Source organism: Euleptes europaea, chromosome 5 (genome assembly GCF_029931775.1).
Source record: "Euleptes europaea isolate rEulEur1 chromosome 5, rEulEur1.hap1, whole genome shotgun sequence".
Lineage (NCBI taxonomy): Eukaryota > Metazoa > Chordata > Lepidosauria > Squamata > Sphaerodactylidae > Euleptes > Euleptes europaea.
In genome coordinates this window covers 92,690,945-92,708,758 of record NC_079316.1, presented here as the reverse complement: position 1 = coordinate 92,708,758, position 17,814 = coordinate 92,690,945, and the positions used below count along the sequence as shown (strand labels likewise).

Here is a 17,814-nt window from a genome sequence, read left to right as displayed (position 1 = left end):
GAAACATGGTTCTTGGTAGAAAATGATCTGTGGGTAACAGATCCGTCCACATTGTATAACAGGGAATTCACTGGAAAGGGGAACTTAGGTTTTGTAACTGCCTCTCTGTGCTCAGAGGAGTACAGAAGGAGGAAGGAGTGTGGCAAATGAGCCACAGGATCCCAGAATGTCCTTCAAACAAGTTCACAAGTTCACAAGGTTGGAAGAGACCACAAGGGCCTCCCAGTCCAACCCCCTGCCAAGCAGGATCCCACAATCAAAGCACTCCCGTGGCCATCCAGCCTCTGCTTAAAGACCTCCAAAGACGGGGACTCCACCACCCTCCAAGGCAGCACACTCAGGCTCCATGTTCTGCAATCCAGCATAGATGATCTCAAGTCCAACTTGCTTTTGTTGAGCCTTTCTTTCTTAAGTATCCATACGGAAGACAGCTTTATCACTGGCCTTTTTCATTTATCTATAAACCAATAACAGCGGCAAGAGATCTGCCTTTTCCCAGGCAGGGCTTCTTTGCCTTTAACAAGTGCATGTCAGTCAGGTAACCATTCAACAGTTGCAATGTTTTGTGGCAGGAAGACACAGGAGTGGGGGGAAATGTCACAAGCTGAATTTCAGTCTGTCATGAAGCTGTCAAAATGCAGGAGTCCAGACTGGAAGCAAGGTGAGAGCAGCAGACACGACCATGCAACCGAACCCCCCCCCCGCCCAACGCTCAGACTTGTGCCATGAAGTGTGCCATGAAATGATTTCTCCTCAGTCATTTTTCTCCTAGCAGGAGGTACTTCCAGAAAAATGGCTGGGAAAAAGGCGTTTCAGGCAGAAAAGTGTGACTAAGGGACAGTTCAACATTCCCCCTTCCACCCCATATATGCTGTGCTTTTAATAGTTCCACCTGGGGGTGGAAAGTGCCAATGGGTCACAGCCAGCTTATGGCAGCCCCATAGGGTTTCCAAGGCATGAGACAAGCAGAGGGGCTTTGCTAGTACCTGCTCCTGCATCAGGACCCTGGACTTCCTTGGTGGTCTCCCATCCAAGTACGAATCAGGGCAGATCCTGCTTAGCTTCTTAGATCTGATGAGGTTGGGCTAGCCTGTGCCATCCAGGTATAGGAAATCCCACTGACCCCCGCTTTATAGGAGTTAATCACAACCCCACATTCTTGGGGTTGTGCCACCAGGACGCTTTGTTGCTCCTTGAACTTCTCCTTCCTAGATTTTGAAATATTTCAGGAGCTCGGCTGAGGTGGGCGAGGGAAGGCAAGGTTATATTTTCTGAAGAAGCCAAATCCAGTTCAGCCATGTGTTTGAAGCCTTGGGAGTGGGACGAGGAGGGGGTAGTCCTGCGAAACGTACTTCTTCACTGGTTTGCAAGGCTTCCATGGAAAGCTGATTATTGTTATAATAATAACATTTTTCTGTGACATAAAGGAAGCTGAAGCTGATAAAGCACTAAGCAGAAGCAGTCTATCAAATTAGTTTCCAGCTGAGGTTGATTGCATCTTTTTTTAAAAAGGCAGTTAGTAAAAATAGGAAGTTGCAAACGCTCTTGCTGCTAAATTCGTAGTCAGACGGCTCTTTGAAGTGTGGTTTACACAAAAAGCCCTGAGCAGAGAAGGGCATAAACTCAATTTGGGCAGAAAATCAAAGCAATGACTTCACTTGTCAAATGCACAATACCTCCAGAATCAATTCTTTTTATTTAGTTTGGAATAGGGCCCCCAGTGTGGTTTCTCCCATAAGCTTGCTTCTTGCGGCTCAAGAGAGGATTGCTACACTCTACTATTGTAATGACTGTGCCTGGGTTGGATTTCCCCCCCCCACACACACACCTTATTAAAAAAACATTTCTAGAGCTTTATAATTTCTGTTATCACTGACATTGTCATGGGACACGTGCCATTTGCCTAGCGGTTTGCTGAGGGGTGGAAGAATGAATTTACTGTGCTCTCCTGCTTTCTGAATGACTAAAAGGATCAGCCTCACAGTCTAAACCTTGAATATGTACAGGCACATTTTTGTGTGTGTGTATGTGATAAGCCACAGTGAGGGAAAGCACTGGAGCTGATGGGGTAAGAGGGGATTGCCTACACTTAACTTCTGCCCAATTAGGAGCAAACCCTGCAGTGAGCACCAAAAGACTGTCCCCAGATTTTGTTGCTATGACCTTTTCCCCCTCCACCTCTTGGTGGACCTTCCCTTACCTGCCCCACTGGTAGACCACAGTTTTAACATTTCTGTTATTTCATAAGCACTGGAAGTGTATTCTGCGGGCTGTGCAGTCAAACTTAAAACAAACAGCCTCTGGCTCGAAATCTAAAAGGACGATTGTTCTAATCTTGCCAAGCAACATGCAACTGTGCATGCCCGCCATGCTAACCCAACACGGTGGCGCACAATTCAATGATGTGGATGTCCTTCACAAGCGAGGGATTTTGCATGCCAAACCAGGCAAAGATAATCTCACTTGGGCACATGATAATTTGCGTGTTTGTTTGTGTCCGTGTCTGGTAGGATGGACAAAGAGAGCAGGAGGAAACTGATCTCAGACTAGCACCGCTGGTATTCAACAGCCATGATCGCTGGGAGTAAAGCAAAGATAATTTCAGTATATGAAGCTGCTTGAGCAGTCCATCTAACACAGCCTTGTTTAGTCTCCAAGGCAGTGAGAGGTCTTTCCCAGTCCTGCTACCTAACAGGGATTGTATTTAGGATCTTCTGTGTGTAAAGCAGATGCTGTGGCACTGATCCCTGGCCCCACCCCAGTGACCATGTATTATTTTTCATGACAAACCAGAGATTACTGTCTGGGATCTTCCCAACCCAGGTTTGAGTCCCCAGTCTGCCGTGGAAGCTCACTGGGTGACCTTGGGCCAGTCCCATGCTCTCAGCCTGACTGACCTCGCAAGTCTTTTTGTGAGGATAAAAGGGAGAAGGGAAGGCTGTTACCAGCCCCTTCAGGTCCCCATCAGGGAGAAAAGCAGGGTATAAAATAAATAAATACATGTTGTTAAAAGGTGGGTAATTGTGGTGCTGTTGCATTGTAGTCTTTCTACAATATGTTGCATACAGTCTTCAATTTATAATAATTATGTGTGTGTGTGTTTTAAGTACTACAGCAGGAAGCAAAAGGCTTCTTGATGGACTCTTAAGTAATTATTTCTTTGAAATTGCTAATATGAAGATGGGTTTAGTGATGCTTGTTGGAGCCAGATACTGGATGTTGAAGCATATTCAAGCTGAATGTTGCATTGATGGTCAATAATCTAATGACCCATTACCTGAATCCTACCAGTTTTTCTCCTGGTGCCAGAGGGGGCACATGAGCCACAGAAAACATTTTTTCAACCCTCTTTCTGTTGTTGTTATGCACATGCAATCCTAAGAACACTTTCTTGACAGTAAGCCCTACTGAATAAAAGGAGACCTATGCCTGAGTAGACCAGTTTAGGATTGCTCTCTATGTAGGAAAGTTGTTTTTAACAACCACATTTCAGTTGTTACATGTATGAATTGTGCCTATGTGAATGCATCCTCTGTTGCTGTTCCTTATAACATGCCAAGTGATTTTGAGAATCTTTCAAGAGTGTTCCCTGTAAGATCTTTTTATTTGGGATGGATTTTAGTAACTGTTATAGACATGGATGGCATTTCATTCTGGATATGGGAATTGTTCAAAGGTTGGTGATCATGGAATTTTTGGTGTCTATAATATCCAGGTTCATAGCTTTAGAACCAGTGATGCATTTAGGTAATCCTGGACCTTTGACTTAATGGTCTTGCACCTCCTCCCTTTAGATGGTAATGGATATTTCAAATGTGAAACTATAGCTTGCTTTGGGGGCCTCTCTGTTGAATTCATGAGCTGCCTCCCCCTTCCTTTGGAGGTCTTTAAGCAAAGGTTGGATGGCCATCTGTCGGGAGCACTTTGATTGTGGGATCCTGCATGGCAGGAGGTTGGACTGGATGGCCCTTGTGGTCTCTTCCAACCTTGTGTGATTTTGTGATCTACACCCCAAAGTCCAACCCTGATGGTATCTCCGCTTGAAACTTCTCTTGAGAACTTTGCTTGGGGTGTCACCTGACTGTGTACTTTAAATCAATGATTGAAAAGTCACCACACAAGTCTATGGGGTTCTCACCCCAGGAAAGCTGGTCGTACATAAAAAGCTTGCCCTGATCTAGATGGCTAAGGCTAAACCTGATCTCGTCGGATCTCAGCAGCTAAGCAGGGTGGGCCCTTGTTAGTATTTGGATTGGAAACCACCAAGGAAGTCCAGGGTCATGACACAGAGGCAGGCAGTGGCAAACCACCTCTGATCGTTCTCTTGCGTTGAAAACCCTCTGGAGTCACCGTAAGTCAACTGCAACCTGACGGCACTTTCCACCACCGGAAAGCTTAACAAGAAAGACCTATTGCTCAGGAAAGAGGGAAGAGAAGGAATATTGTCAACTCATTATAAAAAAAGAATTGGGGGTTCGTGTAAAACTGGGGTTGGAGGTGTCCTTTCCTGCAGCTCAAAATACAAATTCTTAAACGCTGTACATTGTAATGACTTGCATTTGCCAATTCTAAAGACTCACACTTCTGCTCTTGTTTGGGCAAAGTTTCTCTTGTGATAAATGGAACAAGAATTGTGGAACGCGGCTCTCGGTTTTGATATCGGATGCGTCGCTTCGCTGTGCTCAGGAAGTTGTGACGCAAGTCATGGGTTGGGTTTGAGGTTTTGGAAGCCTTCTCTAAAGGCAGTCGGCGCTTCCCTCGCCCTGTGGTAGTTCTGGAGTGGCAGCGACAGTTGGCAAAGCGTGGCGTTATGCAGGCTGAAAAGCAGATGCTGGTCCCATGTAAGGGGAGGATTTTCCTGGCTCTTTGCATAATCCTCTTTATGGGATGCACAACACAAGGTAAACCTGCAAGCACTTGTTCTTTCTGTAATCTCCTTGGTCAGGTTTATAGTGCTGTGTAGCAGAAGCCAGATACGAGGCTGTGGGGCGAAGGGCTGGCCCAGAGGGTGCCCCCTGCTGCGAGTGTCGTTCTTAGCCCTGTACAGCAATGCTGGCATCAGTAGCACATGATGCCCCATCCCTCCATAATGAATGGGGAGAGGGACAGCCTTGCTCTGTGAGTGAGTGTGGGTGTGTGGTAGCCCTTCAGATGCATTTTTTTACAGAACACAGGTGTCTTTTCCGTCATTTATTTAAGTTCCTAGTAAGGTGAGATCATAGCCAAAGCTCGAAGGAGATGCTTGCTTCTTGGATAGAAAGGCAACCTCCCAAAATTTAAATAAGGTGGGAGGAAATGAATAAAAGTAACAAAATATCATGAAGTTGCAGAGGGTTGCTGCAGGAAAGGGAAATGAGTTTGTGAATGTTCAAGGCTTCTCTTTCTGTTTTAATTTGATGTTCATTCTTCATGTGCATTCTTAAGAAAGGTATACAAGAGGCGCACTTAGCCTTTTATAATATGTGTGTGTGTTTATACACACATACTCACAGGGAGAGAGAGAGAGAGACCAATATGGTGACAGGTGGGTGAAAGTAGTTGTGTCACTTATGCCCAGTGATGCCATGGGCATGGTGATGCACACCCACATTTCACAAAACACTTGTAAGTTACAACTAGGGTTGCCAGATCCCTCTTTGCCACCAGCGGGATGTTTTTGGGGTGGAGCCTGAGGAGGGTGGGGTTTAGGGAGGGGAGGGACTTCTGTGCCATAGAGTCCACCTTCCAAAGCGGCCATTTTCTCCAGGGTAACTAATCTCTATCGGCTGGAGATCAGTTGTAATAGCAGGAGATCTCCAGCTAGTACCTGGAGGTTGGGAACCCTAGTTACAATGTATATATAAGCTGAAGAAAAATACAGCACTTTGACAACAACAAAGCATTGCTATCTGTGTGCTGAGAAAATGCAATACTCAGATTCAGTGGGGGCAACAGTGGAGTAAAAGTTGTATGTTTACTGTGATGTACAGTGGACATCAAGATTAGGGTTACCAGGTCCCTCTTCACCACTGGCGGGAGGTTTTTGGGGCGGAGCCTGAGGAGGGCGGGGTTTGGAGAGGGAAGGGACTTCAGTGCCATAGAATCCAATTGCCAAAGCAATTTTTCTCCAGGTGAACTGATCTCTATCGGCTGGAGATCAGTTGTAATAGCAGGAGATCTCCAGCTATTACCTGGAGGTTGGCAACCCTAATCAAGATAGGCCTTAGAGCAGTGGGCTTCATTCTTTTCAGACCTGGGACCCATCTTTAATCCCCCAGGTGGCATGGGACCCACTGTATTGCAAGTATGTGACCGGAAGTAACAGGGCACCACAGTCACATGCCAGGAAGAGCCCCCTGTTGATAAAAGTCATCCTCTCCACCTCACATCTCCATCTTCGTGCAAAGAGGGGCAGGAAATGTGGCGTCCTTACTCTCTGTGGAGGCATGCTAGCAGCAAATCCTTTCAAAAAGAAAAAAATACCCAGCAAAAACATGGTGGATAGGGTTGCCAACTGCCAGGTAGTGTAATGCCCAGATATAAGGGCTGGTTTAGAACACTATGTATTCATACGCGCACACATGGAAGCTTTGGGAAGTTGGCATCCGGGAGCCATGAACCAACAAATCATGCTCTCTGGCCTGGTACGGCCTTTCACCAGTAGAGAGTTGTGAAAATAATGTATATGGGGCTCTGCGATCCGCTTGAAGTTTCCAACCCATGGATTGAATACCACAGCCTTAGAAGAGTATGCTGTCATTTTAAGTATAAGTTTCAGACTTTGTAATCACAGACTTTAAGGCTGCAGAACTAAGCATAAATTCCAGATTGGCAAACACAATGGTTTCTGCCCTGATGCAGAAATACTATTTATATGAAATCAGTAAGCATATAATATGCACACGTCGTTTCAGGAGTTTAGCTCTTCGAAGTTTCTAGAAAACTACTGTACCCCTAACTTCACCTAAAATGTGTGTACAGAGTGAGCAGGAGAGGGGAGAAAGTGTGTGTGTCCCCCTCCCCCGGTGTTATATCTACCTATCTTATTGACTCTAATGGTTTTGCTTGGGGGTAACATAATATTGTGGCATGCAGGAAGCAGAATAGCAAGGCGTTTGTAAAGGAATTCAACTTCTTCTGTTGGGACGTCCGTTTTGTCTTTTGGCGCAAGAGGAAATTTCTGTAAGGGTGAAGAAATTGAGGGTTCTCTTCTATGCACCCAACGTTACCACACAGGATACATAAACAGCTAAAAGGAAATGCTCCTAACGCTCATACATCCTAGACGCATTTATGAGACCTCTAATTTGTTAGCTTTTCCTGTTGGGCTGATGAAATCATGCTACATTCTGAACTGCCCTTGTCTGATATTTTTTCAAACCACCACGCTGCACTCAAAGCTGGGATCTAAAGAGCCACTTGGGTTCACCAAAAACAGCAGAACAGTTGCCCTTTTCCGACCAGCATATCTCCTTTCTTTCTCTACTACAAACTGCTTTTGAAATGCTCATCACTTTCAAAAGTAGTTGTACCAAGCAGAGGATGGGGAGAGGAAATGGTGTTTTTTTTGGGGGGGGGGATACCATTGCTATCCAATCTTGCTCATTGGAATTAGTGTAATACTTATTTGGATTCTGATACATATGATGCTACTTATGTTTATGGCTATTGTAAAAAGGACTTCTGGAAACAGAGCAGCTGAAGATAAGAAGTAAAAAGGGCCAAACCTTCTTTTATTTAATGAAATTGATCCATGCTTCTTAGAAAGCTTGGGAAAAGATTCAGTTCAAATGTGGAAGGAAGTGTAACAAAATAGATACAGCCATAAATACTCAGTGAAACTTGGGTAAACAAAGGATGAATGCAGCCAGAAAGGTTTCTTTGTAATACATTAATACTACTGAAGAGTGGGATGAAAGATTAATTCCATAAATAGTTCAGCCAGGTTTCAGATGCTTTGTTTGGCTCCTTTTAACTTTAGAAAAGGGGGGGCAACTACACTGGAATGTGGTTTAGCTAATAAGAAGGAATTCATCTGGAACACTTCAGTCAGAAATCATCCTAGATAACATCCGCAGTGGCAACTACTTTCCACAACAAGTTAAAAGACGTTTATGAAGGAGTCATCTCTTCTGATAGCCTTTATCTTAAATTGGCTCCCTGCCCTTTGCGTGGCTAGAGATGACGATACATAGTAGAGGAAATTATGTGCTTGCTACTTGGAAGCCACTCAATGTTTGTTGACCAAGGGATCAAATGTACTACGTTTCCTGTCCTTGTTCAGCCAGATCACACAACCCTTCCCCAAAGGGTTGCCAGATCCAGATTGGGAAACTCTTTAGAGATTTTGGGATGGAGCCTGGAGAGGGGAAGGACCTCAATGGGGCACAATGTCATAGAATCCACCCTTCAAAGCATCAGTTTTATCCAGGGGAACTGATCTCTGTAGTCTAGAGGTGAACTTCAATTCCAGGGGATCCCCAAGTCCCCGCAGAGGCTGGCATCCCTACCACCCCAGACACTTCTTTTTCTGCTGATTGCTTCTCATCTCAATTCTTTGCAGTTGAATAAGGTGGCTTCCTGAATTTGGACTGTGTGTGGCTACTGCCACACAAGGATTTTCCCCCACGTGGAAAGCAGGAAACCCCTGGATTAAAGGAAAACATCTGCATGACACAGTGCTCATTCTCAAGCATAACTCACAACGTTTTTTAGGTATCTGACGAAGGGAGCTTTGACTCTTGAAAGCTCATACCCAAAAAATCTTCTTGGTCTCTAAGGTGCTACTGGACTTGAATCTAGCATTTTGAGGACTTCCCCTTTTAAGCTGGAGGGGGGAATGGGTTGCTGCAAGTGGAGCATTCCATGTGCACTCTTCCCTCTCACTGTTATGGGGAGTGGGTTGGCACTAAGCTACATGTTCATAATGGGCAGCTAGCTGCTGTGTGCCATCACTCTGCCGTAGATCTTTAAAGGGCGTTTTCACTTTTCCTGCTAAACCATGCTGTAGTTCTACAGTGCAGCTCAGTGGGGAAAGGGAGCATGAAAGAGGAAGATTGGTATGAACTGCCCCAAATGCGCAGGACAATTCACACAGAGAACAAAGGATTACAACAACGTTTATAACTTTGGGTCAGGGGTGTTACTATTACGTAGATTCACTGCACATTGCTTGTCTATTTCACTTTAATTAGCATAGCGTATAGATATTGGTCAAAAGCTGTCTCTAAGCAAGCATTAGGTCTTGTGATCTAGAGACCACATTCCTAAGGATGAAAGTAAGACACTGTTTTTCTCTGCTGGTGAAAGGCCGTACCAGGCAAGCAAGCAATGTAGTCTTTTTGTTCTGGCAGCTCATAATGGTGTCTGCCAGACTCATGCTAACCCTAATGATTACACATTAGGGCATCTGTTCCAAGGATCAATACTTCACCCCTTATACCTGGGGCTGCCTGTCAATTACATATATGTGCTCTCACATGGTATTGTGCTAGATGCTAACCCTTATATTTTGGGCTTAGCATCTTTATAAGTGCGAGTATGCGGACTGAGCATAGAAGCATACATTTCCAATACATTTCCCATAGCATATAATGATTTCAGGCATTACAATTCAAAGTCAAGCCCGGAGAACCCGGACACCCTACGTTAAAAATGGTCATGTGTTGTTTTGGTTTTCAGAATTTGTGGGAGTGGGGATAATGGTGATTCTCTTAGGTCACTTTGCTGAGACAGAGACAAGTCAGGGTGGTGTGTGGAATGAATTGCTAGGCTCTTCCCACTGAGCAGGCCTACAGTTTGAGAAACTGTAGCAATTTTAAGAGGCAAATGAACACCCCCAGCTCATGCACATCCATTTATAGATTGGAACCGAGCCTACACATGTGTGACCGTGACCCCTTAAAAAGCAGAGTGCCCGGCCTCGTGGGGAAAGTTCTGCAGTTGCACTTGTGACCACTCCGTTCTGACCTTTAAATGCATACGCATCAGCTGGGGGCAGGACTTGCTCTCTACCCCTCCACATTCTGCCTACGTATATTGACTGTGTAAGGAAGGGAGGTGTATTAAATGCAAGTGTCCACCAAGGTAACCTCTTATCTGAAACCTGTGGAAGGAAAAACAGCTGTGGGTGAGATTTCTGAGCAGAAAAACAGCTGTCATGGAAAGGATCAGGCACGCCCTCTCCGGGCCGCGCTTCTGAGCTTTTTGAAGTGGCCTTTGCGTGTGTGGTTGTTTTTTTTTTTAATGTAAAAGGACATTTGTGTGTGTGTCTAGTTTGTTGTTTAGAAACAGGAATTTGGGTAGCTCTCTGCTCCCGCTCAATCCATAGGTACTATTATATAGGAGATAATACTAGTAAAATATGTCTTGTTTCTTTTGCCATGTATAATTAAGATCCGAAGTAGGAATGAATAGAAGATAGGAGGGGCTGAGCACAGTGTACTCACTGCCACCAGAAGTGGTGATGGGAGCTCTCGCTTGGAAGGCATAAATTTGGGGGGGGATATTAGGTAGGGGCCATGGCTCAGTGGTAGAGCATCTGCTTGGCATGCAGAAGGTCCCAGGTTCAATCCCTGGCATCTCCAGTTGAAAGGGCCAGGCAGGAGTAGATGATGTGAAATAACTCTACGTTGAACCCTGGAGAGCTGCTGCCGGTCAGAGTAGACAATACTGACCTTGATAGACCGAGAGTCTGATTCAGTATAAGGGAATTTGATGTAGGGCATTGGCATGTCTGTCTTTCCTCTCCATTTAGGGGCTGTGGCTCAGTGGTAGAGCATCTGCTTGGCATGCAGAAGGTCCCAGGTTCAATCCCCGTCATCTCCAGTTAAAGGGACTAGGCAAGTAGGTGATGTGAAAGGCCTCTCTGCCTGAGTCCTTGGAGAGCCATTGCCAGTCTGAGTGGACAGTACTGACTTTGATGGACCAAGAGTCTGATTCAGTAGAAGGCAGCTTCATGTGTTCATAGCTAATGAAAACAGCTGTCACAATATTCCATGTATCTCTACTGCTAGCACATGAGCGGACCAATTGTGTGAGCAATCGCTTGCAGGGGTTAGCAGGCTACAGCAATGACTGCACATGCTCTTCACACATGAAACTGCCTCATACTGAGTCAGACCATTGGTCAATCCAAGTCAGTATTGTCCACTCTGACTGGCAGAGGCTCTCCTGGGTCACAGGCACATTGTATACTATTAATGGGAGATGCCAGAGGCTAAACCTGGGACCTTCTGCATGCAAAGCAGATGCACTACCAGTGAACCATGGCTCCAGCTAAAACTTTCGCCATTGTATCTGAGTTAACAGCAGAAGGCATCTTGGTTGTCTCATGGTCCGGACTTATGTTCCAGGGTCTTTGCTCTGTCAGCCTCTTACCTCCTTTTCGACCAAGTGTTTGCTCAGCAAGATCAGCTTGCCTAGCTTCATCCGGTGGCCAGAGGAATAACAGCTGCTAGGAGATAGTGGTTGCAGATAGCCCATGGTTCCAAAGCAACATCCAAAAAAACAAAAGCCATGTGATACCTTTTATGAGGACCAACCATAATGGCGCAAAAAAGGTGTGCAAGCTGGAGAAATTGAAAGCTTGCACATTGTTCTGTGTTGTTATGGTTGGTCCTCAAAAAACTGAGCTGATTCACTGTCCTCTGAGTCACTGCTGGGTCCACAAAATATTTAGGAAAATTCAACTTCTTTGGGGTCTGTGGCTCTTGGCATGCAGAAGGTCCCAGATTCGATCCCTCGCATCCGAGTTAAAAAGATTACGTAACTGGTGATGTAGAAGACCTCAGTGTGAGACCCTGGAGAGCCGCCGCTAGTCTTAGACAATACTGACCTTTGATGGACTGAGGTCTGATGGTTGCCAGCTCTGGGTTGGGAAATACCTGGAGATTTTGGGGGTGGAGCCTGAGGAGGGTGGGGTTCAGGGAGGGGAGAGACCTCAATGGGGCATAATGCCACAGACTCCACCTTCCAAACCAGCCATTGTCTCCAGGGGAACTGTTGTCTGGAGATCAGTTGTAATAGTAGATCTCCGGCCACCACCTGGAGGTTGGCAACCCTAGTATAAAGCAGCTTCATGTGTTCATGTTGGTTTTCCCCTATTCTTTTTTAAGAAGTAAATTTTGAAATATTTATGCCATTGTTATGTTTGCTTCCCACCCTTCCTCCAAGGAGTTTGAGAAGTTCTACAGGGTCACTCCATATTCATTTTCACTGTGACCACAGGCTGAGAGGTAGCCTGTGATCATCAGCCAGCACTTTTCAGGTCTACAGAGCAGGGATTTGAGTCCAGCCCAAGTCAAACGCTCTGTCATATTCACTATGCCACACTCGCTCTCCTGCATAAACTACATAAAGCTTCACGGTCTCAAATAAGTACTAAATGTAATAAGTAATTTTATTTCTGGCTTGCCACCTGCCGCTTTGATACTGGCTTGACTTTTCCAGTTTAGGCCGTAAGGGGCTGAGTTAACAGAGGCATGATCTCTGTCTTCCGGGTAGTGACTACTGTAAAAAATGATACCCTCTGGGGCACCAGGCCAGATAAGGAAACTATGCAACACATCGCCCTGAGGCCAGAACAAGACATTACAATTACTACACCGTAGCTGCCGTAAGAAGCACCAGGAGCTACTGAAATCAGCTGCCAAATATACAGCCCGTCAACTCCACAAAGTGCCATGTGTTTTCTTTTTCTGGAGTGGCTCAGCTCTGTTGGCTACTTTTGCCAAGGCTTAGCCTAGAGCAGTGGTTCCCAACCTTTTTTTGACCAGGGACCACTAGGACTTTTTTGTTCGGTGCAGGGACCCCAAGGTTCAAAATAAAAATGCCGAGAATTTGAAAATAATCTTTAATCATAACTGTTAGTTAAACATTAAACTTAGAATAATATTTGAATATATATTTTTATAACAGAGAACTTTTAATTGAAAATATTAATTTATTATGGGTTTATAACTTTGTTTCGCGGACCTTAATTTAGTTCTCAGGGACCCCTGGGGGTCCATGGACCCCTGGTTGGGAACCAGTGGCCTAGAGTGACTCTTCATAGGACTGCACGGCCACTTTGATTTAAAAGGCCTTTTTGTTTGAATCACCAGTCTACCCATCTGCACTTCCCTTGGGTTTTCATGCTAATCTCTGCTGCTTTCTTGTATGGGGTCATCCCTGACAGAAATCATGCTCGCCTTGTTAGAAAACAGCTATTGACCTGCTTTTGAATTCCATACTTCCTTGATCCTCACCCAAGTTCCTAAGCGAACAGCTGCTACACAGTATTACAAATGGTGCCTTTCCCTAACCCAAACAACTCTTGGCCAGGGTCCTTTAATGGCAGAACTCTGTGTAGCAAACTGCAGTGTACAGTTTCAAGCTGAGGCAGGAAACTATCCAACAGTTTTTGGTTAAGTTTGGTAGGCACAGTAGACCTGGTTGCCAAAATCATTCCCTCTAACCCCATCAAGCTTCGGTCAGAATGAAACTTGGTGTACATACAGCGGCCCCATCCTTGAAGGACTTTTTAAAGTCACGATTATTTTAAACGGATAAACCTTGAGCTTGTACCTGCCAGTTCTGCTATGTTAATCGAGAAATTGTACATCTTACGTTTTTATTCTGTTGTTGTTCTATCACCATTGATCCCAGCCTTTGTACTACCTGACCTTTTGGTCTTAGCCACCAGGTTTTGGAATGTGTACGTGAGCCCTACAGCTGTTTGAAAAACTGGTACCCTGTGAAGCCAAGCGGTGGTATACATGGAGTTGTTTGTGTAAGATATGAAGTTCTGTCTTCAGGAAACCACAGGGTGTTTCCCTTCAAGCCTTGGCATGGAATGTCCTTTTTTGAAACTCTAATACTGAACTATTCACGTCTGTTTCTCAGTATGTATAATAGTTGTTTTCAGGAGGATAATATTCTTTAGTAAGGATTATGAATAAACCTCGCTTTTTAATATATAAACATTTCCACCAGGGGTTCCTGTTCAGATGGGCAGGTACATGAGGGTCAGATGTAGACCTGATGCCCTTTCCTCAAATTGTCGTGAAGAACAAGGTCCACGGATTGTAATCCCTGATGGAGCTGCTAACATGATCCTTCCTCCGAAGGCTGATCCAATGCTGTAAGTAAAACTAATTTTCACCTACAAAGCCTCTCGCTGGCCTTAGTCAATCTTGAAAATATCGAATGTTTGCATATGGTGCTGGATCCAAATTAAATTTTCCCTTAAGGAGCTTCCTTAAAGGCAGTTTCGTCATGGAATGGGGAACTTTTCTGTCTCCACCCATCCCAACAACGATCAATAACCATCTTCAGAAGGATATATTGAAAAGTAGGAGCAGAAAAAGAAGCATTTTGATAATGGGTTGAAATGCTATCCCAGCTCCATTTTGTTCCTAACTGTTGATGGAAGAGGACGGACCAGAGGCATGTATTTCGTTTTGTATCGTAAAACTGATTCAGTTCGTGAAGTGATGTTATTTCTGGAGAGCAGATTAGTGTGACTTCCCATGTTTTAATTGTTTTAAATGATGACATGTTTCAGGATGAAGAAATTTCAAGAGCATCCTGATACCTTTGTACTTTCTGAAGATGAATATGGATCAGGAAATGAAATGGAATTGGAGTCTGGGTCAGGCGTTGATGACAATGTCGATGGCTTCATCGTTCCCGATTTCGTTCTGCACCAGCCGGACAGGGATATGAAGCTGAGATTAACCGACGAAGGCTTATTCCTGTGATCTCTGCCATAGCCAATTACTGCCGCCTTCTTTTTCCTATGCCTTTTGTGTTTTATAACTAGAACAGATTACACTCAAAAGAAACATTGTGTGAACTCCCCCCCCCCCACAAACTCTAGACTCAGCCATAAATGCCTTAAAATATGTAGTGCTTTTCTTTGCCCTAATCCTATTGAATGCAAGCTCTTCCTTTTAAAAGATGTAGGCAGGTCTCTTTGATTATGGGTTCATAAAAACTGTTTTTTAAAGTCAGATGTTTGCTAAATGAGGAAAGAAGGAATACCACAAATTGTTAAAAAATGAAGCAAAAACAGTTGAATATCAATAATGGAATACTACAATGCCTTGAAATATTTCCTTTCACTTGGCTCTTCACTCTGTAGCAGCTCCCAGTCCTATAGGCAAACCAGAGAGAGTGCATCCCACAGCCTTGCATTCTTTGGAGTATATCTGCATTAATAAAAAATAAAATAAAAGTGGTATTCCAGGTCACAAAATATCTGTTATGTTGTTCCCATCTGGAACTTATTTGACTTTGAGGAGATACATGTTTTAAATGCCCAAATCTTTTGTTCTATTTCAGCTGTATCCTAATGTGATCTTGTGTTGGCAGAGATGCCCATCTTAAATCTTTTGTTCATCTGAAGACCAGTTACTTATTTTACAGCACCTAAGTACCCTGGATGGGCTTCCCCCTGATGACATGCATTTTTAAAACCTATAATTGTAATAAATCTAGGTGCAACTAAAGAAGCTTTTTATTTCTGGCAACTTTTTATTTTATTTATTTCATGTATACCCTCCATTTCTCCTCCAGTGGGGAGCCAAAGTGGCTTACATCATTTTCCTCTTCATTTGACCAAATACTCTTAGTATGGTGAAATAAATGCTTTATCAGCGTGCCAACCAAAACTGTAACGCCTGTGAAAATGTTAAAAGCTAAGTTATAAGTGACCTGTTGTTGCAGAAAATCTATATGTTGGAGAAAGTGGCATATATGAAATGTATCTTTCTGGGGTGCTTTACCTACAGAATGGCTCTTTGGTGAAGAGGGATGGATTATACAATCCATCGTTCTCTCTCAAGACTGAGGCATCAAACCAGCGGTGCAAGATATGAATGCACCCTAGCATTTATCAAGCCATTTCTCTTCTAGACACAACCCCACCAAATACTCAGCCCATTTGGGGCTGATTCACATGTTACAAAGTCCTGGTGGCTGCCACACAGCCTTTGGATCACATGTGAGCTGGGAGATTCATGCTTCCCCAGTGTGTATGGACCCAAATCAAATTATGCGTGGAGAAGGGGCTTCAGCATCCCCAGCGCTCCAATTTTCCCTACGTGAAATGGCCCTGGTGAGATGCCATCTGTCACACTGGGAAACATATATGCAACGGCTGCAGACTGGGCCTTATCAGGTCACGAGAATGGTTTGAGAATGTGTGCGAAGACCCTTCCTCACATGTGCCATGGTCCTGATTTGAATTCCCCTCAAACACACCAGGGAAACACAGAACTCTCAACACATGTGTGATCCAAAGTCCTCATGGCAGCCAAAAGGCCTTGTGACATGTGGATCACCCCTAGTTCATTCTCTCTGTCTCTTGCTTACACGTTTGCAATGTGAGCTGAAATTTGCCAGGTCAGAAAGGGGACAATCCTTTCACATTGTGGCCTCTGAATCCCCTGTTTTATATTATGTCATGCTTTCGTATAAAGGGTGATCGATCAACTAAGATTTATTGTGGGGAATTGACTGGTTCTTTACCTTTCTCTTAGTAGTAGAGTTGCCAGCCTCCAGGTGGCGGCAGGAGATCTCCTGCTATTAACAACTGATCTCCAGGCAAAAGAGATCAGTTCACCTGGAGAAAATGGCCGCTCTGGCAACTGGACTCTATGGCATTGAAGTCCCCCCTCTCTAAACCCCACCCTCCTCAAGCTCCACCTCCCCAAATCTCCAGGTATTTTCCAACCCAGAGCTGGCAACCCTACTTAGTAAGGATTTTTTTTTATTTCAGTGGTCATGGCATAACCAAAGTTAAGCCTGAAGCTCAGTCTGGGCTAGGATCTCCCTGGCTTTTCCACTGGTGGAAGAGAGAGAAAAAGTGATCTTGCCAGATTCCCCTCCTTACTGCTGAGCCTCTCCTGTGTGGTTCCAAAATTCCCAGCCATTGCCTTTAGAGCCTCCCCTTCCCGTTGAAGAAGTGGCAAAGTTGGTAGTATCTGTAAGGAGCTTGGCCTCTGATCACTGTACCTTTGACCATGACAAAAGGAATTGTCATCTTTTTAAACTATTGTGGATATATCCAAAATGGGCCTTCCTGGCTGTGACCAAGGGCTCAGCAGGGTGTAGAGGAAGTTGACCTCCCTGCCATTGACTGGCGAGAGGGACAGATGAGGATCTGTGTGAAAAGAAAGTACAAGTTTAGAGGTAGGAAGAGAAAAAGGTAGACAGACTCTGCTTTGAGTGGGATGAATCACCCGGAGGCTCAGGATCTCTCTCTCTCTCTTGGGGTGTAGGGTGGTAGGTCTGCTGACCTGAAGGAGTGCCTCTGTGCCTCCACTTGTGCACTCTATCTGTATATTTGTAAATAAAGCAATTACTAAAAAAGTGCAAGTTTGCCCTCCCAAGAGAACTAATCCAGTTGAGCACTAGCCCCTGACATTTCTCACCACTTGGAGAATTGGGGTAGTGCAGATACAGCCCACTCAATAGGCAGTTAACTCTCTCCCACTGAAATAAGTGAGATAGAAAACAGCTTAAATTTGGCTGGACTGTAGCCAATTTATATAGCACCACATCTGCACAGACAATTTATATAGCACCACATTTGCACCGAAATAAAACAGAAAACCTAGGAGGAAAGAAAGGTAAGCTTTGTAGTTTGACTATGTCTATCTCTACATCCACCTCACAAGTGTTCCTATGGAGAGTCCCCTTCCCCGCAGGCTAGAGTGGTGGTTCTCAGAGTCCCCTTCCCTGCAGGCTGGAGTGGTGGTTCTCAGTTCCTAGCCATCACTTTCCCTCCGAGCTCTGACTCACTGAAGCTCATCCTAATTGTCCTGCCTCAAGCTGCTTTCATCATCCTCA

General features: G+C 44.6%; 1 protein-coding gene across 1 annotated transcript; it reads left to right on the top strand.

Moving 5' to 3' along the window:
• The first annotated feature begins 4,776 nt into the window (after positions 1-4,776).
• SRGN (serglycin) lies at positions 4,777-14,720 on the top strand. Its single transcript, XM_056850515.1, has 3 exons — positions 4,777-4,901; positions 13,954-14,101; positions 14,525-14,720. Exons 1-3 carry the CDS (start codon positions 4,811-4,813, stop codon positions 14,718-14,720), a joined length of 435 nt encoding a protein of 144 aa, XP_056706493.1. The 5' UTR covers positions 4,777-4,810.
• The last annotated feature ends 3,094 nt before the right edge of the window (positions 14,721-17,814 follow it).

Excerpts from the sequence above, each read along its gene's own strand:
- SRGN (XM_056850515.1), top strand. The coding sequence starts at position 4,811 with ATGCAGGCTGAAAAGCAGATGCTGGTCCCATGTAAGGGGAGGATTTTC. Across the intron at positions 4,902-13,953 it reads TATGGGATGCACAACACAAG|GGGTTCCTGTTCAGATGGGC; the intron begins GTAAACCTGCAA and ends CATTTCCACCAG. Across the intron at positions 14,102-14,524 it reads CCGAAGGCTGATCCAATGCT|GATGAAGAAATTTCAAGAGC; the intron begins GTAAGTAAAACT and ends GACATGTTTCAG.